At 43.8% G+C, this 22,772-nt stretch overlaps 1 protein-coding gene across 2 annotated transcripts in view; it reads left to right on the forward strand.

The window, feature by feature from the left end:
- The window catches only part of CREB3L2 (cAMP responsive element binding protein 3 like 2), a 123,622-nt gene extending 101,925 nt beyond the window's left edge, over positions 1-21,697 (forward strand). For both annotated transcript variants that reach the window (XM_006278278.4, XM_006278277.4), the window contains exons 9-12: positions 5,456-5,555; positions 6,204-6,330; positions 7,554-7,788; positions 8,973-21,697. In XM_006278278.4, coding sequence (XP_006278340.3) covers positions 5,456-5,555; positions 6,204-6,330; positions 7,554-7,788; positions 8,973-9,048 — 538 coding nt within the window. In that variant the 3' untranslated portion in view covers positions 9,049-21,697. The remainder of the gene's footprint in view (positions 1-5,455; positions 5,556-6,203; positions 6,331-7,553; positions 7,789-8,972) is intronic.
- The last annotated feature ends 1,075 nt before the right edge of the window (positions 21,698-22,772 follow it).

The following is a 22,772-nucleotide window of genomic DNA, read 5'->3' on the forward strand; positions in this document are numbered from 1 at the left end:
GGGATGGGGGGGAGCCTTGGATTACAACCAACCTCAGCAGTCAAAGGAGTCCTTCCAAATATATGTAGACATGCCCAAAAATAAGACATCGCAGACTGGATTGGATTTGCTGGCAAGACTTGGAAGGAGAGGGAGCCCTCAGCTGCTTTACAGCTTGACTGTGAGGAGCTTCCATTGGCAGTAGAAGCGTGAAAGCACATTCGCACCTCCTACTAGGAGGTGACCCTCTAATTGAATATCACTGGGAAATGTGTCAGACATAGCGAGAATAATCCCCTAAGGTGCAACCCCCTTATCTGCGCTGCCTTGGGATTTCATTTTTTTTTCCTGTTAAAATTCAGCTGTAGGCAATATTTTTCATTGACCTTCCTCCAAATATTCAGTGGTTTGCCTCTTGGACTAATGTGCCTTTATCTTTGAAGGGGACAAGACTCTTTTTCCCTCCTTTCTTAAAGAAATCTCATCTCAGCTGTGGCCTAATAACAAGAAGGTAATCTTTCTTGGGGAGAATAACTTTTATGAGACTTGAACTCTGTTTCAGCCTTTTGGATCGAACCGTAGAACAGTAATAAAAAAGACTCTTCCATTGGGTGGGAAATGATGAGTCCATTGCCATATGTTCCCCCCCAGACAAACTGGCCTTCTCTTGCCTTAGTTCCTGGTTGTTAATTTGAAGGGCAGTGGAAGTATTTTGACCCCTGACACTGAGTTATTTTACCACTGAGAAAGAGGCCCTGTGCACATGAAGGTAACTCTGGGAGAAACTTCATTACCATCAGTGAGGTTGCCCATTGCTTTCATTGGTGTCAATGAGGCCCAGCTTAAATCCATTTCAAGATGGGAAGTGGAACTAGTGATTCCCCTGCATGGTATGTGTGAGAGAAGACAAGCTGAGGAATCTCAGCTTCTTGGATTTCAGGTCTTTGGGGGCTCCTTGCAAAGCTGGATTTCAGGACTTGACAAGGTAAAGCAAAGCTAAGCAAAACTAGTGAATTTGCCTCCCCAGCATCCTATCCCTCTAAAGAGCAATAAGCTCTGTAGCTATCTCAAGGCTGCTTCTGCTCCTTTTATCTTAACTCAAATGCTTGTGGATTCCTTCTGTCATAGTTTCATAGTAGCTAGGGTCAGGAGGGACCTGATCAGATCATCTAGACTGACCCCCTGCTGCAGGCAGGAATGAATGCTGGGTTCACAAGACCCCAGACAGGTGATCATCCAACCTCCTCTTGAATTTGCCCAAGGTAGGGGCAAGGACCACTTCCCTAGGAAGTTGGCTCCAGATTTTGGCCACCCTTACTGTAAAATATTGCTTCCTGATCTCTAACTTAAACCTATTCTCCATCAGCTTATTACCATTGTTCCCCATCACCCCAGGTGGTGCTGGGGAGAAAAGAGCTCTGCCTATTTGCTGATGATCCCCCCTGATGAGTTTGTAGGCAGCCACCAGGTCCCCCCTCAGCCTCCTCTTGCTGAGGCTGAACAGGTTCAGGTCCCTCAGTCTGTCCTCATAGGGCCTGTCCTGCTGCCCTCTCACCAAGCGGGTGGCCCTCCTCTGGACCCTCTCCAGGCTGGCCACATCCCTTTTGAAGTGCGGCGCCCAGTACTGGATGCAGTACTCCAACTGCGGCCTGACCAAAGTCGCATAGAGGGGGAGTATCACGTCTCTGGACTGGCTTGAGATGCACCTTTGGATGCAGGACAAGGTATGGCTGGCCTTGCTGGCTGTGGTCTGGCATTAGCGGCTCATGTTCATCCTGGAGTCAATAATGACTCCGAGATCCCTTTCTGCCTTTGTGCTTTCAAGAAGGGAACTCCCCAGCCTGTATGTACGCTGTGGATTCCTTCTCCCAAGGTGCAGCACCCTGCATTTGGCTACATTGAACCCTATCCTATTCTCATCTGCCCACTTTTGTAGTCTGTCTAAATCTAGTTGCAGCCTCTCTCTCCCTTCAAGCGTGTCCACCTCGCCCCACATCTTAGTGTCATCAGCAAATTTGGACAGCGTGCTTTCCACCCCCTGATCCAAGTCGCTGATGAAGATTTTAAATAGTGCAGGCCCGAGGACCAAGCCCTGGGGTACCCCACTGCTCACATCTCGTCAGATTGAGTACAACCAGTCCACCACTACTCTCTGAGTGCACCCCACCAGCCAATTTTTTACCCATCCAACTGTGCAGGCATCAATGCCACAGTCTCTTAATTTATTGATGAGGATGGGGTGAGAGACAGTGTCAAAAGCCTTCTTAAAGTCTAGAAAGACTATGTCCACAGCGACACCATCATCCAAGGATTTAGTTACTTGGTCATAAAAGGCAATCAGGTTGGTCAGGCAGGACCTGCCTTTGATGAACCCATGCTGATTGCCCCTGAGCATGATCTCCCCTGCAGGCCCCCCACAGATATGCTTCTTGATGATCCTCTCCAAGAGCTTCCCGAGCACCGAGGTGAGGCTTACAGGCCTATAATTACTTGGGTCCTCCTTCCTCCCCTTCTTGAAAATATGGACCACATTAACCAGTTTCCAATCCCCCGGCATCTGGCCAGATGACTATGAATGCTCATATAGCTGGGCCAAGGGCTCCGCGATGACCCCTACCAGCTCCCTCAACACCCTTGGGTGGAGGGCATCTGAACCTGCAGATTTAAAAATGTCTAGCCCTTCCAGGAGATCCCTAACTACATCTGCACTGACTGAAGGCTTGACAGAGCTATCCCCGAGATTGTCCCAGTCCCTGCTCAAGAAAACAGAGGCAAAGAAACTGTTAAAAATATCAGCTTTCTCATCTGACATAGCCACAAGATTACCATTTGAGTCTTGCAGGGGCCCTACATTGCCTGGTGCCCTCTTCTGCTCCCAATGTACTTGAAAAAGGACTTTTTGTTGTCCTTAATCCTGGACGCTAGCCTGAGTTCCATCTCTGCCTTGGCCTTCCTAATAGCCCTCCTATACTCCCGTGCTGAGAAGGAGTACTCCTCCTTGGTGATAGCTCCTCCCTTCCACTGGTTGTACGCCCCCCTTTTAGTCCTCAGGCATTCCTGAATGCCCTTGCTGAACCAAGGGGGTTTCTGAGCACTCTTACCCCCCCTTGCTTCTCTCAGGGACTGTTATCCTTTGGGCCTGGAGGATCGCCCCCTTAAGGTATGACCATCCCTTGTGGACTCCCATCTTCTCTACCTTCTGGGCCCCCAGTTCCTCCCCCACTAATCTCTGAAGCTCATTGAAGTTGGCCCTTCTGAAGTCAAGGGCTTTAATCTTGCTGTAAGCCCTTGACACCCTGCACTGGATAGTGAATTCCAGCAGGTGATGATCGCTATTGCCTAGGTGGTCAAGGACCTGCAGTCCTCTCGCCAGGTCATTCCCAGTGGCCAGGACCAGGTCCAGCAAGGCGTTACCCCTAGTGGGGCTGTGCACTTCCTGGATAAGGTGAAGGTCCTGTAATACAGCCAGGAACCTACACGAGCGGTCAGACCTGGCTGTCTGCTCCTCCTAGCAAATGTCTGGGTAGTTTAGGTCACCCATAACAATAACTTCCCTTGTCCCAAGCTTGTCTCCAGGGGAGGATTCAGTCTTCTGCAACTACCTGGTGATTTATATACATTGATTGCAAGGTTCCAAAATCATTACCTTCGAACAGGCATATTCAGTTTAGAAGCTAGGAATAGCCACGTGCAGTGTTATGCGCCAACTACACAGTGTTTATTATAGATATAAAGTTGCTCGTGTGACATTACCTGCTGCTTGTATTGTCCTGTGCTGCGTAATAGTGCTGTTGAGTAATCGTAGTGGCCTCTTTCAGCTGTGTTGAAGTGTTTCTGCCACTTAACTGCCTCTGGTAAATAAGGAACTGAAGCAGAGAAAGCTCTTATTTTATTTTACTCTCTTCTGTGGAATAAACCATATATTTGAGAGCACATTAACTATCCTTGTTTAATAAGTTGGGCAGGCTCTGCTGGCCCAGATAAATATGTGCTGGGAGCATTCCTTGCACGCACTTCAGACTGTACTCCTGAAGTCCTTGAATTCATTAAACCCTAATTAGCAATGATCTTTTTGATTTAAAAAAAAAAAAAAGCTATAATAATAGATGGGTGAGTGTATAGTGAGCTGTAAAAGCACCTCTGGGGTTGTCCTACAATCAGCTTTTAGGAACTCAGTTTTAAAGTAATCGTGTGTGTGTGTGATCCTACATGCTCACTCCGCTGCCTCATCTCTTGCTCCAGCATTTTGACATAGACATTAGATACAATAGATTTCATAGACATTAGGGCTGGGGGGGACCTAACCAGATCATCGGGTCTAGCCCCCTGCCTAAGGGGCAGGAAGTCAGCTGGGGTCAGATGACCTCAGCAAGGTAAGCATCCAAATGCAACTTGAACATGTCCAGACATCACGGCTCTCAGAGCAGCGGTGTGATCATTCTGTATGGGCTGCCCCTATATACATTGAAACTTCAAGTGCTCCTCAAGGAGGAGTGAAGTGGAGAAATAGGATGAGGCTGCAAAGTTAGGATCCAGATGCAGACTTCTCCAAAGCTTGGGTGCTTGAGACAAGGCAGTCATTTCCATCTGTCTGCCTTGGAAAATGTGTATCAAAACAAAATCGGCTTTTTGAAGGCCCCCGGATGCGTAATAGAGCAGAGGTAAGCAGGCTTCAAATTGAACATCACCATACTTTTGAAAGTGATTTCCTCCTTTGCTTTTAAACTTCCAGCACTCAAATTAATGGACTGTTCTTTCTGCAGCAGTACAACTAAACAGCCAAGTGGGATGCTTTTGTCCAAAAGCCAGCACCATAGAACCTCTGTTACAGTTTGGACCTCTGAGAACTGTATAAACAGCAGCTTCAGTGTTTGTGATTTCATCAGTTTTTGGAGGACTTAGCAAGCAGCATTCAAATATTTTCCTCTGCATCGATGTTTTAAGCAGAGGAAGTCCACACATTTGATAGACATTTTCATTCATTTACAGATGGTCTCCATTTCACCTTAAGGGCCATATTTTTCAGAAATGTATCCAAACAGCTACACAATCAGTAAAAGTAATGAGACCTGATTCGCCTCACTTTGAAAGTGGTTGGACAATGGTTGGACATGCAGACAGTCATTTGCACCCATTGCAAATCTCAGTTGTTTGCACAACTCCAATAATTTCTGCTCCCACTTTTCTGTAGGTAGCAAAATTGTTGGTAGAAGTGTTTGGGGGGCAGGGAGGGGAAATGACATGGTTGTGGAAAAGCAAATCACATCTTTCAAGGGGCTAATGTGTCTTGGAAAATTAATACCATCCTGCCTTCCCTCTAACTTTCAAGGAGATAATTTTAACTAGGTGTACATGTTCATAAATGCTTACTTTTCGTAACATGCACAAATCCAGGGGAAAAGCTGTGAGATCAGAAAATGGTCTTGATGTATGTGCGTACTGGTTAATGTTTATACCCATGTTCTTGCCTTTCTAGGACACTCCTGCAGCAGTTGCAGAGACTTCAAGCCATGGTTGCTGGCAAAGTGTCTCGATCTTGTAAAGTAGCCAGCACACAGACGGGGACCTGTCTCATGGTGAGTGACTCAAAATTGGTGACCACAAGACAGTAATGGTTGATTTAGCCTTTACCAGGTCCAGGTCATATCTGTATCCTGAAAAAAAAAAAGGGCTGTGCCTGTAAACCTGTTTCCAGCTTGTTTTTTTAACAATAATAAAGAGTAAAAAAAAAAAAAGTGTCAGAATGAAAGGCTTTACTTTAATGCTAGTGTTGTAGCTGGAATGGAAAATGGTAGCAAGTGTCACTGATCCTGGGGGCTGTTGCTTCTCCCTGTGTCACTTCTGAAGAAAGATTGTGCCCTACAGCATGGGTGGGTTTGGAAGTGCCAGATACAATTTACAAAGCATGATTTTTATATATGCATATCACTGTTTGTAGTGTAGTTGAGTCATGTTTCCTAGCTTGCCAGCTTCCAGACTGTAGTCGGATGGAGCAAAATGGCAGCGCTGCAGACCTTCAAAACAGAATCTATCATGAAGTCTGTCTTGTTGGAAGTTGAATTGTTGTTGTTTGTGTATCTCTAGTAAGGCACAACATATATTGCTAAAAATAGCCTGGAAATGAGCACTTAAATACAGCCGTTGTGTGACTTGCCATTAATCTGCACTTATCAGTGTGCCAAGAGCGAGCACACTTTCATTTCCTGTTCCCTTCCTTTTGCCAGGTGGTGGTGCTGTGTTTTGCAGTCATTTTTGGCAGCTTCTCCCAGAGTTATGGACCTTATCCCTCTGCCACAAAGATGGTGCTGCCAAGCCAGCATTCCACTCCAGAGTCGTACACAGCCTCCATTGGTAAGTGCCAGACCCAATCAAGACTGTAATTTTCTTTTATCCCTTACCCACACCGTGCCTTCAACAGCCCCTCTGCCACTGTCAGTCCCTGTTACTCTTCTGCTGTGCAGCCAATAGTTGTTCAGTAACACTGGTAAATTTGTTGCATAGTTATCCTATCCAAGCCTTTTGGTCTACCTTCATCCATTATCTGGAAAAGGGTCATCATTGGCCATCAAGCAATGTTGCTGTCTCACTCCATGTCCCACTCCTTTTGAGGATGACAACCAGGGGCTCCTACATACAGTGTTTTTCTTTCACTTGAGGGTGCATAAAATGCTAAAGTTTGGCCTGTAGTTTTTGTGAAGGGTTCATGGCTTTTCACTTGTAGAAACACAAGCATATAGAGGAGGCTGGAAAATTACCGTAGTTGGGGATACATCTATTTGGTAAAGTCACAGCAGCACAGTGCTCTGCGTGTACTGATTTACCCTGCCAGGTAGCAAATAAATCAGCCACAGTGGCTTTCCTTGTTCCAGCAGCTAGATAGCTTCTGGTATCCATGCTAGTTTATTGTAAAATTAAGCTGGGTATCCTCATACTACCCTGCAGACTGCAGTAATGCACTTTGGATAAGTATGCTAATGGTCAAGTATGTTCTGAAGACACTAGGGTAGGCCATAGGTCCCCAGCCTACTTAACAGTTCCATTTGAGGACGATTTTTTCAACATTTACGCTTTTATTTATTTATCTATTTATTTACAGAGAAGATCAGCCTCAGTTTAGTTGCACGGGAGCGAGTATTTACTCTGTAAAAAGAAAAACAAAAAACCAAAAAAAACCCCTCCCTGCCAGCATAACTGATACCAGTTGGCATCTCTGGAAGTGTCAACAGAGAGGCCTAGGAGCAAGTACGATTATGCGTTAGCTGTTTGATGCAAGTTTTTAAAATAGCCTGTTGCTCTAAGCAGGATGGTATCCAAGCCTTCACCCCTAGAAGTGGTCCCTCTAGTTCAAGAGCATTGACTGGACTTGTGGAAAAAGCCCCTTGTCCTGGGGATACCTCAAAGATTTCTCTTCTCTAGGGTGGCAAGTACTCCAGGTTGCCAGGGGGGTGACATTCAGTTAAGCTAGTTCCACGCTCTCTATTTAGGTTGTCTTTAATTCCTGAAGTGTCCAGTGCCCTTGTGTCCAGGTTGATCTGTGTCTTATTCTGCTTCTGCCTCTCTCCATGTATTTGCAGTACGATCAAGGAGTCTGCTAATTTACGAAGAGCCCCACCAGTTGGAGGAGCATTCCAATCCGGTTCCTGCAGCAGATCACAGCAGTGTCTGGGACAGGCACACAGATGCTTCCAAGTACATGGCAGTGTCACTGGAATCAGTGCCAGGGACACAGCAAGATGAAATCATGCAGTTCACAATAGCCAACGAAACGAGATTAGAGAAATCAGTGCTGCTGGAGCTTCAGCAGCACAGGTGAGTACAGAGACAGGCCATAGATTTCTGGACCATTACTATTTCTAATACAGCAGAGCATTGGGTCTCCTGTCACGATCTGTCCCCCCTTTTTTGGGCTCTGTACATGACATGTCTCTGCCATGAAGACCTTAAGACAAAAGTAGGAGGGGAAAAGACCTGGAGAGTTGAAGCACTTTGCGCAAGGTTGCATAGTGCTTCAGTGACAGAGCAAGGAATACAGCCTAGGGTATTCCCTGCTCTCTTGACTGCTGATTCTGTGTACTGTTACGTGGGCCACATGCTGAAGAAGCAATTAGCTGTGGGATTCCTGTGAAGCTGGATGTTGGCTCATTTGCTGTGTACCCACAAAAGGTTGTTCACTTTCTCAAGACAGTGGAGGTAGCATACTGCTGTTCTGTCTGTATTGTTGCTAAGAGCTCCCTACTGGATGTTTTAGCAATGACGCTGGTGTCATAATGGTGTAGCACCTCACAGAACATTGTATGGCCCACCTGTTTGCATCTCTGTGTGGGTGCATGTGTATATTCACACACAAGTGGAAGCATACAAATGCTACTGGCTTTTCAGGAATAACAACTGCAAAACAGTACCTAGGTGGGATGCATGCATTGCCTGATTGCTGAAACCTGAAGCAAATATGCATCATCAAGAAGCTATTTTTATTGAAGGGTGGGGTGTTTTTTTGCTTATTCTCCCAGCCAGCCAGCATATGCTTTAATAGTCCCCTTTAGTTTGCACTTTAGCTGCTGGAGAAGTCTGAGGTCAAGTCCATCTCTGGGGTGGGGAGTAGAGAATTTGTCACAGGTGTGAATAACTGAGGTATAATGTCCTTTTCTCTACTGTATCTCTGAATTTCCTGCCACGATCCTGCTGTTTGAGACTGGGTCCTATGCTACGGCACTTCCTATTCTGCCAAATGTAATGGAAATGTGCTGCTTTTTATTTGGTTGTATGCCCTCTCAAGGACTAGTCTGAGATGCTACCTCTACCCAACATCACTCTGGCTTAAGCCAAAATTTAAATCAACAATTGAAGAAGTGACTAATTCAGTGTTACTGAGCTTCAAGTGGCAAGTGCCTGGTAAATAGCAGGCAGCTTATTAGCATTGACCAGTTTTAGCAGGATGTATGCTGCTTTTTTATGCTTGCTTACTGATATATTTTTATTTTTTCTTCCCACAGGGTCAGTTCAGAACTTGAGGCAAATGAAACACTGAAAATAATTGAAATTGACAGAAGAGTCAATGCCACCTCTTAAAAGAGGCCTTTTTTCCTGCTTCCTGCCCCGTCTTTCCAACCAAAGTACCCCAACTTGTCACCCTCAGTGAACCAAAGGGCAAAAGAGAGGCAGTCTGCTGACTTCTGAACTGGCTGGAGTTGCTGCAACTTCAGTCAGCAACCATTGTCCTTATTCCTCCACTTCTCCCCTCCCTTTTCCTCCCCAACACCACACACACATCTGTTTTTGCTTTTATTCCTCTCCCTGACTAAGAACGCAAGGGGAAGGACTGGATTGTAAGGGCAGCTGGTGTCAATAATGTACAGGTGTTTGGTTTGTGTGTGCGCTAGTCAAGAGGGTGGAGATATTGAATAGGGGAGTAGAACAAATATAACCCACAGGGATGTGTGGGTGGTAGGTCACTTGGGAGAAGGAAGATGAGAGAAATAAGTGGGCATAAGATGACACTGCTCCGAATTTGGCTGCAGCTCTGTGCCCACCAGTCAGTAGCAGTTGAGCTTTATGGGGGAGAAGGAGTAGAGAGATGCCACAGTCCCCGTCTGAAGGCAGGAAATATTGATGCTTTTGACTTAACAGCACAGACAGGAAAAGCTGGTATGTTGGCCATGAGGATTTCCCTGCCTCTTTTTCTGTTCTCCGTCTCCCCTGTATCACTTGGTGGATAAGGTTTCTCTACTGGTGCCATCCTTTTGAAGGATCCAAGTAAAGATCAGTTAGTTAGTTCCTGTACCTTTTCTGCCCCTGACTACATGAAAGAATTGCACCACTTTAACACAGTTGTTTGAGAAAGTGATCTGTGCAACCCCTTCATGTGGATGCTTTTAAGTCTGTTTAAGACTAGCATATTTTTATCAGTTTGCCTCACTTGATGGAAGCTGAATCGCTGTGAGGCTTTCTTAAAATGAGACATGATGGAGTTGCAAAGATTTAAGTAAATTGTTTTTTAAATGCATTAAGATGTACCAATTACACTTTCTCATGTAGGCAAAGCCTCAAATTGCTCCATATTCTTCCTTTTTCCCTATTTTCCCAGTACTGTTGTAAATAGTATTTATTAGCTTTCCAACACTTTCTCTGGCAGCCAGGCTGAAGAGAGCCAAGCTCTACAACCTCTATGAATGCCTTTGAACATAAGAATGCAAAATTACTGCTGTTGTAGTTTTCTTGAAATAATGATTAGGAAGTACTGAGACTCTATTTTCCCTCCTTCCCTTCTGTGGGGGTGCATGAACATACAGCAGCCAGGTAGAGCAAAGACCAGGGTTATGTCATCCCACTGCAATAGAATTTGGGTCAGAACAGGCCTATTATGCTAGGCACAGTACAACCCATAATGTGAGACGGACCTTGTCCTGAGGAGCTTAGTCTATGTAGACAAGATAGGGAAAGGAGAGGGCAGAAATGGAGGGGAAGTGATTGGCCCAAAGTCAGTGGCAGCTGCAGTGATAGCAGTCAAATCTCCTGACTCCCAATCTCGTGCCTCTCCACTCGACTGTCTTGATTCTAAAGCACCTATATTGTTCCCTTTAACATGCACTGCCTAGACTGGTCAATCCTCTCTCAATGCTAGTTTTGCTTTTGTTTGGGGTTTCCTTTTCACCCTCGTTCATCCTTTCAGAAACAGCCAGCTCTCCCAGTGATTGCTGCTGGGGTTTACTTTACACAGACATGCTAAGTGTGGTGGGTTTGATCTAAAACTCCGAATGGAACAGGTTATTTTGGCTACTTTGCAGTTGACCAACAAGATATAACTAAAAACATTAAAAACAAAACGACCCCCCCCCCTTTTCCAGTATGAATAAGGGAAACCTAGATTAGCTTTATTTTTTTAATGTGTATGGTAAATATTTCTAATTTGTAAAATTTTTCCAGACCCCCCCGCCTTGTTTTTGTATTATAGCTGCAATGCTGCCTCCTTTGCATTTCTTAGGTATTTGTCTTCTCTTTGCTATCGCATCTTTTCCCCGTGGGCCTGATCCAAAGCCCATTAAAGTTAAAGGAAAGAATCCTGTTGACTTAGGCTCCATCTCAGTCCCCACTGTGCCATGTTCAGACATGTTTCAAATGGGTGAGTATGGAACATACATCCTAGTTCCGTTGCTAGATATTGGGATTTGTGTATGCAGTTGATGCATATAGCTTTCTCAGTTAAACCCCAGTTTCATCTGTACAGGTGCCTTTCTTCACTTTGGTGTTAACGAGACACAAATACTGTTGTAATCAACTACTAAGTAGGTTCCTTCTGGTCATTGTTGGTCAGTGTTGCTTCTGAGGCATATCTACTCTTTATTAAGGGCTGGCTGGGACAGCCATGATCATTCAGTTGGGCTTTCTAGGCAGGTCTAATATCCACAAGCAACCAATGCACAGCTGCCCTTTCTGGAACTGTGGTTTAAGGTACCAGCATTAAAAGGAGAGAAGAAATAGTAGTGTAAGTGGGGGGCATGAATGAGACCCAAATGGTGGCTGCATTTTGACCACCTGAGGTCAGCAAAGTGAAGGAAAAAAACCTTTGTCAGAGACTGACTGCATTGGATGTAGGACACCCAAGGACAACTGGGAAGGCATGAGTCAGTCATTTGAGAATTCACAGAGGTTCTGGTTTCCAGAGCCCTGTTCCTGCCCCAGCTCTGCTTGGCTTTGAGTGAAAATATGACTGCTTAGTGTTTTGGCAAACTGGGCCCTAAATTCTTGATTGTCTTTGGGATTATTTTGCAAATCTGTTTCTCTTGTGAAATGTGGAGCAGCAGGTGGAGGCTGATTTATCTAATCTCTCTAGTGCCCATTACTCTACTTAATGAACAAGTTAGCTGCCATTAAAGGGATGCTGCTAACAGTTTATCTAGCTATCTAGCTATCTATCTATCTATCTATCTGAATTCATTCTTATTTTTAAAAACACTTATGATTATTAAGACAATTTCACAAAAACTTGTTCTAATCATCATTAAAGCTGTTTGTTTCCTCTTTGCAATTCTCTCAGATTGGGCATACTAATCTAATTTTGAGGGGTGTGACATCTTTATTTGATATTGGCCTCTGTCTGAGTCGGGCTACAGGATTAGATTGCCTGATCTATCAGGGAAGTGCTTGCATTCCTATGATAAAGTAGCAGTTCTCTTCCCATACCCTCTGCACCTCAACCTTGCCTACTGTAAAGCCCCATGCCTCAAACATGCCCCTCTTCCCCAGAGACAGTTGAAGCCATACCCTGTATCCAGCATGGGGACAAAAGTGAGAAAACGCATTCCACAGCTTTGTTGTTGGCTCAACAATTCATGAGTGACCTCTATCTGAATTCTGGTTCAGTATAACAGCACATTAATAGGAATTCTTTACATGTTGGGTTTGGTATGCAGTAAGCAGGAAGATCCAGGATGCAGGTAGCTTTAAGAACTTGGCTGTATTACATGCTATCTTATCTCTCTGCCAATATACATTATAGCAATTGATAGTCTTTTGGGTGAAATCTATTCCCCCTCCCCCCCTACCCACCCCTGCACAAGATGAGCTGAAGTCTTATTTATACAGCACTTAAATCTCTACAGACTGTTTAAGTCTCTATGGAATGCTTAAGTTTTGCTTCAACCCAGAGGACTGAAGTGGTCCCCACTGGCTTACGCTGTTTTATATAGCCCTTGTGCTGACTCAAAGCTGTCTACATGGAACCCTCTGTATTAAACCAGATTTTTATATACCAATAAACTTAGCTTTTCTCTTATGGCTTTCAAATGTTTCCAGAGCTGTCACATCTTTAAATCTAGGTAGTCAAGCTATGAAGGAATGTAGGGCATTACTATATATATAAAATGGAAATAAGCACAATAATGGAAATAAGCACGAAGCATGTGACTGTTCCAATCCTATTACTATTATGTAGATAGTAGGAGGTTTTTTGCTATTTATAGTTCTCTGCTATAAGATTTACTTTCACCCATATTTTTTTTATCATACAGGCTATGCTAAGATTTGAATATGCTAAGATTTTACATGGTATCAGATAGTATAGCATAGCTTTTGTGTACATCATTGACATATGGCTCTGATTTGCTGATGCTGGGTGTCTGGGCCTGTATCTTTTATCGGCACAAATTATTAGCATACTACAAGTCTTTTCTTAATTTTTCTATTATAAAGCTGGGATTCATTTAAGATTAAAATTTACTTCTTCCTCCTCAGCCCTTCCTTTTTATGATAACTCATATAAAAACTGACTTTTTAGCCATGGACATTGTCTAGACACATTTAGAATGTAGGTCAAGAAAATGAGTAATATTAATTTTGCTACATCAAGAGGGATCTCCACAGAGTATTTGGGCTCCAGATTCTAGCTAGTGCCAAGAGGCCATAATACATAACCTGTGCATTTATGGACAGAAGTATATTTAGTATTTTTACACTTTGTGACTTAAATGTTTCATTCTCAAGCCATTAATTGGAAAAGGAATGTTTTGACTTTTGAAGGGGAAGTGGTAGGTCAGTGCTTTTACTGAAAGAAGACTGTATATTTTAGAGGTGCTACTTTGTATTTGTTTAATTAGAATGTCACTTCCATAGAATTTTAGCTTTGTGTTGAAGTCCATTTACTATCCAGATGTTGAGGACAGATGACTATTAGGATTGTAGGGATACACTGACCACACACAGTTGTATGTCTGTACATTGATCAATACTACATAAGGATTCAGTCAGTGGACCAAAATAACACAGTTTTCTAACTACTGATAAAAACTAAAATCCAACAGATACACAATGGCCATTCAGACTGAGATTATGGATGAGATCAGGGTTAACGTTTCCTTGATTTAGTGAAAATTCCAGAAGTATAAGAGCATTTTTTCTCTCTGTATGGATATCACATGGAACCTGCATAGTTTTACTAAGGTACAGACCTGGTTTTGCTTTCTGTATTCTAAGAGTGCCTTGATTCTTGCAAGAAATGCTTATCTGAGATTAAAATGGTGCTTGGGTTTTGTCTTAAATTACTGCCACCAGTCTCTTCTCTGGCCTTTAGTACCCTTCTTGAAACCTGTCCCTTGTTGCATACAGGGATGGAGCTGAGGGAATGTTGGATTTTCAAAATCACCTTGGATTGGGGTGGAAGGGTAGACAGCTGGAGTGACTCCAGTATCATAGAGAAATTTTCATTCCTCAGTTCTCCAAGCAATGAAAAAAATCTGTGTAGGTCATCAGTTCCTTTCCCACCCCACTGCCTCCTAATCTTACCTTTTTTGCCTTCCCCATCCTGTTTATGGAGAGCAGTAGATACGATTATTTCATCTTGCTCCATTTTTCCCCATACTACATGGGTCTAACAGTTCTTTTGATCTTTAATAGCTCGGATCTGCAGGGTAAAGTGCGGTGAAGAAAATAAGATGGGGAAGGGGAGCAAAAATGAGGGAGTTGCAATTAAAAATTCTGCTTAAAAATGTCTGGCCTCTGACTTGGACCATATTAGATTCTGTTAGCGATGCTGAAGTAAGAGACTCTTGTTTCCTTAGCCTCTATACTTCCCAATTCTGTGCATATTATAAGTGATGTAAAAACTCTTATTCATAGATTCATAGATGTTAGGGTTGGAAGGGACCTCAATAGATCATCGAGTCCGACCCCCTGCATAAGCAGGAAAGAGTGCTGGGTCTAGATGACCCCAGCTAGATGCTCATCTAACCTCCTCTTGAAGACCCCCAGGGTAGGGGAGAGCACCACCTCCCTCGGGAGCCCATTCCAGACCTTGGCCACTTGAACTGTGAAGAAGTTCTTCCTAATGTCCAATCTAAATCTGCTTTCTGCTAGCTTGTGGCCATTGTTTCTTGTAACCCCCGGGGGCGCCTTGGTGAATAAAATCTCACCAATTCCCTTCTGTGCCCCTGTGATGAACTTATAGGCAGCCACAAGGTCGCCTCTCAACCTTCTCTTGCAGAGGCTGAAAAGGTCCAGTTTCTCTAGTCTGTCCTCATAGGGCTTGGTCTGCAGGCCCTTGACCATACGAGTTGCCCTTCTCTGGACCCTCTCCAGGTTTTCCGCATCCTTCTTGAAGTGTGGCGCCCAGAATTGCACGCAGTACTCCAACTACTCTTTTAGGGGGTTGTTTTCTTTATATATTAAGCAGGGCTGAATAAAGGGCTAGCTGGTGCACATTCCATTGAGTTCAACAGAAAATTCCTAAATTTCTGTCTGAGACCCATTCAAGTTCAATATTACAGTTTATATCAGCATTGTTCTCATTATCATAGCAATGCCTATCATATGTCTGAAACATGTCTTATCAACACCTGTAGAGTTTAGCTAAGGACAGACATTAAGAAGCCTGAGCCTGAATTGATTCAGTCTTTGCAGGTTAGTCTAACCTGGCTAGGCTGAACTGGTTTGTAACTGGACAGACATTCTCTCTGGACTGAGGAAATTCAGGCACATGCCTGCAGTAGCTCAGGCTAGAAGCTGGGGGTGGGGTGGGGAGGGGGGTGCTAGAGCAGGCCTCCCTTCCCTTACACATTGCTGAGTTGAGGGGGGCATGGCCAGGACCAGGCAGGACCTCTGATTAGGGAGGTCTGCCTGCACCATTCAGGCTTTCCCCACCTGGCTATTCAAGGGGCAGGAGTGTTGTCAGACTTCAGCCCCTGGGTAGCACTCTGAGGCAAGGAGGGCTGTGTGCAGTGCATGAATCTGTTGATGATATGGAGCTTTTCAATCTCCCTCCCTGCTTCTTTATACTGTCTGCAGCAAACGAACAGGTGAGCAAGCCAGCAGGGGGCTGATAAGTGATTATCACCTCATCGTCAAAACAATAGCCTCTCTCCATTAGTTCAAACTCTTCTTAAACATCTTACCAGCTGACCTGTTGATTAGCTCCAAAAAGCCCCAAGTGGTCACTGTTCTGTCTGCCTGTCCCAGTGAAATTGGAGAGAGACAAACACACAGGCACCTCTCAGCATTAGGAAGCATATCATGTGCCTATGGTCTGTGGGGCTGGAGTCTGTGCTGTGGGACATGGAAGGAGGGGATTCCTGATTAAGCAGTGAGGGGGGAGGTAGGGCAGGGGGAAGCCAGTCAGACCCTGCTGTACCTGCAGTCTCTACCGGAGCTCCAGCCAGGGAGCAGAGGGGAGGGGCCAGCCCTGCTGTGGAGCAGAGAGCCCTGAGCAGCCTAGAGAGCATGCTGGGATGCTGGGGGTGTCTGGTTTATCTGAAACCAGCAAGGGGTCTGGGACAGACATTGCATAACTTGGTTTGAGCCAAATCAGTTAAGTCTGATACTACATTCAACCAAGTTTATTTCAAACTGGTTTTGGCCATTTTCAAAGTGGGTTATGTGCACTGAACATCTGTTCTGTTACAGGTTTAAACCAGTTTCTGATCACTTAAATTGGTTCATGTGTATTGTCTTTCTCTAGCCTTTGTCAGTGAAATGCCTGGCCCTGCTTATAGACAGCACTGGAAAGGTACAGGAAGATCTGCTTGGCTTTACCCTAGCTAGCCTGTGGGTGTCCCTTTCATTCCATAGAATTACAGCCACCAACACATTTTTTAAGGCTGTAAATTGGATAGTTTTAAGCAGTGAAGTCTGGGAATGACAGTTCAAGGAACACATTTTGTCTAGATAGTTTAGTCCATGAGTTAGAATCCTCTTTTCTCAGAAAGAGTCACCCACTTAATCACTTGTCAGGCTCAATAAGAAATAAGTTAATAGAATTGTATTTGATCCTAATAGGGCCAGGCAGTGATGCAGTATGTTTCAAGTTGTAGGTACGTCCTAGGCTCATTGGGATTTGGTGAATTACCTGGTGTCCTTTCTCTGAAATGGAATGCGTACCTGGCTAGAGCCAGAAAATATCCAAACTAATACCTAGCATCACTCTCTAGGACCTGTGCCTTCAGCATGTGGTAAAATATCCCATGTGGGTATGCATACATATGTGCAGATAGTGACCAAATAAATGATTCGCAGATGCATTTTAAATAAAGTAACGGGGTATTAAAATATGGCAATTATTCTGTACGAGGCAAGAACAGAACCTACAGTGTCTTTCTCTAAACTGTATCAGTCTCTTTTTGGCTTTAGAGCCATCTACGTTCCTTTGCTAAATGTGTGTGTAACTCCATGTGTTGAATATTCTCCCCCCCTACAGCCTCCCCCCCCAAATTTCTCTACATGCACTGTTCATCAGAAGGTTTCCCTCTCTTCCCCCTCTTCCCCCCCCCCCCCCCCAGGCATTTACACTGCAGATGCATCTCGGTGTAAAGAACCTGTTTACCTTTAGAATCAAGCAAACAATTATTACAATGAAAAATAGATTTTGTGCTTTCATAGACATTATATGTATGTAGTTATGTAAAACTGAGTATGTTATGCTTCTCATTTCTTGCAAATAAATATTTTCCTTAGAAAAAATTAAAACTCCTCTTTCTGCCTCCCTATTTATTTTAATCTGGGCTCTTGTATGTTGAAAGTACAGGACCATGTGCTATACATCTGACTTTTTTTAAACCTGATTATCTAATATGTCACTCAACTGAGAGAAGAGATTAAAAGCAATGGGGGGTGTGTGTGTGTGTGTGTGTGTGTGTGTGTGTTACAGTAGCTGTCTACCTCTTTTTCTACTAAGATTGCTGAAACTGGAGAATCATTTGTTAATCATGATGGGGGTTGAGAAGGGGTTAGTAGCATTTCATAATATTAATAACTTTGTTATGCAATATAGCTACATAAAAACTATGTTAATTTATAGAAAGGAGGTTCCAGTAATGTTTAAGGTACCTTGGCTGTGAGGGGCAAATCCTCAGCTGGTGTAAGTTGACCGCAACTTAACTGGCATGCATTCAGTTCACACTTGCTGTTGGTCTGTCCTGTTTGTTCAGTGCTTTGTGATGGTGAAGGCTCCCAATCACCGCTTATGCACTGTCTTGACATATACTGCATTAAGTGAGTAGGTGGATGAAGAAGTTCCACCTCTTGATTTAACGGAGCCATTGTAGGACAGGGCATGTACCACATCATCCTTTTCCAAAAGAACTGAATGAAATTGCTGGTAAGTCAGTGTACATGGGTACTATCTTTGACCTTTATTCTGCTTCCAGTAGTCCTACCCAGTTCAAATTCAACCTCTCCTGACAGAGATTATATTTACAGGAATAATTGCCTTTTGGTGCTCCACTTAAAAATGTTCACTATCATTTTCAAGTTACAGCTGTCTTGTTTCTGTTCTGCAGGATATATAAGTTGTTCTTGTGTGATGGAAGGGTAAGAACATTCATTGCATATGGCCAAGTCCGTGTCCTCCATCCTCCGTCCCACTCCCCTCCCCGTGATGATGTTGGCAGTCTAGGGTGTTTAGAAACTGAAGGACATCATTCAGTTATGAAGCTATCACTTGCAGAGGTTGTTTTGTCACTAGTGCAGTTTATTAATGCCAAATAAGGTCAGGATCCCACTGGGCTGAGTGTGCTGTACGTACTGATATACGTTGTGCAATCTAAACAGCCAAGAGAAAGGCTAGAAGAATAGAGGTAATATTTATTCCCAATTTAGACATGAGAAGCTGGCATGATGTGTTACCTATGGACACCCAACATGATACACTGTAAAGGGACCTGGTTTTTAGATGATAGGAGCTTCACACCCTGAAAATGAGAACATCTTAAACTGTATCATGCTGGGTAACTACAATAACCAGATCTTTCTGAAAATATTCTCCAGGCTAGAGAGGTTAAGTGACCCGCCCAAGGTCATGCAAGAAGGCTGTGGCAAAAGTGGGAATAGAGCCTAGGTCTCCTGAGTCCCAATTTGCATTGGGTACCCTGCCTGATGAAATGGGAGTACAAAATCTGATTGATATGTTTTCCTTCCCCCTACACTTATGTTCCATTTGCATGTAATTGTGTAGCAGAATAATTTCTTGATGAAGGATCTGTGACAGCAACTGCTCCATTGCCCCAGATTGTGAAGCACAGGGATGTTGTTGCTGCCCAGAAGCACTTCATTGAACAACCTGGCAGCTGCAGCAAAGGATTAAGGAGCTCTTACTAAAGTAGCTTTCAGTCAATTGCCAGGACAGCAGATGAGTTATAGGATCCCAATTAAAATTTGGATGTAGGTCTGCCTAATTGGCTTGTGCACCTGAATGGTAGTTTGGTTAGTCTTCCCTGGGAAGGAGGGAACAGAGGTTGTAGTGTGTCCTTGTCAGAGTTCTTAGAATTAATTCAGTTAAGCTGGGGGCCTCCACTACAGAAAGGATGTGGACAAATTGGAGAGAGCCCAGTGGAGGGCAACAAAAATGGTGAGGGGCTGGGGCACACGACTTTCGAAGAAAGATTGAGGGAACTGGGCTAATTTAGTTTGGAGAAGAGGAGACTGAGAGGGGACTTAGTAACAGCCTTCAACAACCTGAAGCGGGATTTGAAAGACGATGGAGCTAGACTGTTCTCAGTGGTGGCAGATGACAGAATAAGTAACAATGGTCTCAAGCTGCAGCAAGGGAAGTTCAGGTTAGATATTAGGAAGAATTTTCTCACTAGGAGGGTAGTAAAACAGAACAGGTTACCCAAGGAGGTGGAGGAAGCTCCATCCTTAGAGGTTTTCAAAACCTGGCTAGACAAAGCTTTGGCTGGGGTGATCTAGTTGGGGATGGTCCTGCTTTGAGCAGGGGGTTGGACTAGATGACCTCCTGAGGTCCCTTCCACTCCTAATTTTCTATGGTTCTTTATAACTTTTGGTGAGATTTGATCATTATGGTGCCCCATGACCAGTGGTGTCCCCCAAGGGTCTGTCCTTGGACCGGTTCTGTTTAACATCTTTATCAACAATGTGGACATTGGTGTCAGAAGCGCACTGGCTAAGTTTGCTGATTACACTAAACTTTGGGGCATAGCATCCACACCTGAGAACAGGCTAACGATCCAGGCTGACTTGGATAAACTTAGTAAGTGGGCGGATACAAAACTGATGATGTTCAATACTGATAAATGTAAGGTACTCCACCTTGGGGGGGACCCACAGCATGCTTATAGGTTTGGCAGTGCTATGCTTGCTAGCACCATGGCTGAAAGAGACTTGGGGATCATGATTGACCACAAGATGAACCTGAGCCACCAATGTGATGTTGCAGCTGGCAAAGCAAACAAAACTCTGGCTTGCATCTATAGATGCTTCTCAAGTAAATCTTAGGATGTCATCCTCCTGCTGTACTCAGCCTTGGTGAGGCTGTAGCTGGTGTACTGCATCCAATTCTGGGCTCCGCAATTCAAGAAGGATGTTGAAGCTTGAGAGTCCAGAGGAGAGCCACATGCATGATCGGAGGGCAAAAGAATAGGCCTTATGATAAGAGGTTGAGAGCCATGGGACTCTTCAGCCTGGACAAGTGCAGGCTCAGGGAGGACCTGGTGGCTGTTTATAAGTACATAAGGGGTGTGCGTCAGGATCTGGGAGAACATCTGTTCACAAGAGTGCCCCAAGGAAAAACAAGAACCAATAGTCATAAACTGCTCCAAGACTGTTTTAGGGTGGACATAAGGAAAAATTTCTTTACTGTCCGAGCCCCCAAAGCCTGGAATAGACTCCCTCCAGAAGTGGTGCAGGCACCTACTCGACTCATTTAAGAAACGTTTGGATGTTTATCTTGCTGGCATCCTTTGACCCTAGCTGACTTCCTGCCCCTGGAGCAGGGGGCTGGACTTGATGATCTTTGAGATCCCTTCCAGCCCTAATGTCTATGAAGTCTGTGGTTACATCAGATACCCACACAGGTTGACTCGCAAGTGAGGTTAAGTTCACACCTTGTCACTTTTTCCAGTACAAGCTGTCCTTTGTAAAACATATTGTTGTCTTTCTTGGGCCCTTATTCTGCTTGCCTTATTCATACTGAATGACACTTTTCTCCCTGATTAGTCCCACTGAAGTTGATAAGGGCAGATGTTTGAATTTGGCTTTGAACACTAATGACATCATTGTTTGGTTTATGAGGCTTATCCTTTGCTGTTATGTCTTGCCACAAATACTGTGAAGCAGAGATCCTTCCCCAGTTGCTTAGATTGTACAATGTTGCACTGTAGTCTGATCCCTTTTGAAAAATATAGAGTGTGTCAACTTAAAGTTCATGCATCGTGAACATATGCATCCATCTTCTGTCATGAACCAGGCTGTTCGGATGGTGGCATGGCCTAGTGAACTGAACACTGCTGAACTGGGACTCAGGGGACTAGCTTCCATTTCCAGCTCTGCTACTGATCTGTTTGTTGACTTTGCAATCACTTTGCTTCCATGTAAAATTAGGATAATGATACCTACCTCCTGGGGAAAAGTGCTATAAAAGAGCTAGGCATGATTAGAAACGAAAACATTTGCAAAGCTATTGATTATGTTCTTTGTTTATATACTGCATTCCTCTTATCCTGAATTTTGAAAAGTCAGGTTAATTAATCAGTTTAATGTTAAGCTTCTTAGTGCTGTTGTCTGTGGGTTTCCAATACTGCAGAGGATATCAATCTTTTTAAAAGTTTTATGAATTTAAGTTGCAAAATGGTTTTTATTAGTATACATTTTATATTTAAGTATGTAACAAATTATTATGTAAAGTTAGTTTTTAAAAGCATGTGTTTCGTACAAGGCAAAAATATTCATGTTTTAATCTTGCAGATATGACTTTTTCCCCAATAAATCTTTTTTATATTTCCCTCTGTTTTTATTACCTAGACTTCATCCCCAAGGAATTTATTGTTCATTACATTATTTGTGTTACGGTATCATTGAAGTCTATGTATTCCAAGCAAGAACCAGGACCTCACTGTGCTGGGCATTACACAAACAAGAATCAGAGCTCACAGTCTAGGGGTCAGGATGCAGAAGACAGATGACAGAGAAGTGAGGGTGGTTCAGCAGGAGATAAGATACCTAGAAAATGAATAGTTTAGTGGGAACAGAAATCTATAACTCACTTCACCATTGTCAGTGGCATCATAAGTACTGTGGCAGAACTGCTCTTTTCGGTGTGATACTAACCGATGTTGGAACAAGTCACTGAACATGAAGTAATAGCCTTCAGTGCAGAAGTTCCAGTCTGAGCAGAGGGTATATGCAGACCAACTAGCTATCATGAGTTAAGAGGAGATGGAGCTTTACTATATATCATTTGCTTTTTGATAACTGCCTGTATGCAAGACCTTACTCAGCACTAGCTGAAAGGTAACCTGAAGTAGCTTACCCCTCTTTAAGTAGGGCTAAGCTGCTGCAGTTCAGCTTCCAGTTACTACATGTAACTGTTAACGTGTGTGCTCTTACCGTGAAGCCTCATTTTTTTGCCCTGTGACCAACTGCTGTGTCTTCCGTTTTATGTGACTAAAGCAGGAAGACAGAGTGGAGGCCTTGGCTAAGTTTTTTTTTAAAAGCTATGTCCATCCTGAGCAAGCATGGGGAAGTAGACTGCAGTTGGAGCTCTTTCAAAACATTTTTTTCTTTTCATAGGGAATAGAAGGGATTTCTTGTGGATCTCTAGTTACAATTTACTTTCAGATATAAGGCCTATGCATATGTAAGAATTTAAAATAGGGCTTAAAGGAAAAGTAAGTAGTGAATAATTGCTTTCCACTTTGCTCTCCACTGGGTGAATTTCCTGTTTCATTCACACTATTTGTCCTGCTATTCAAGCCAGGCATTGCTTCAGTAAAACTACTGCCTGAAAAGGGACTTAATCTAACACCTGCTGGAGATCATTGCTATCCCAAATCAACCAGAGGAGTCACAGCAGAGTG

This window comes from Alligator mississippiensis, chromosome 4 (genome assembly GCF_030867095.1).
Source record: "Alligator mississippiensis isolate rAllMis1 chromosome 4, rAllMis1, whole genome shotgun sequence".
NCBI lineage: Eukaryota > Metazoa > Chordata > Crocodylia > Alligatoridae > Alligator > Alligator mississippiensis.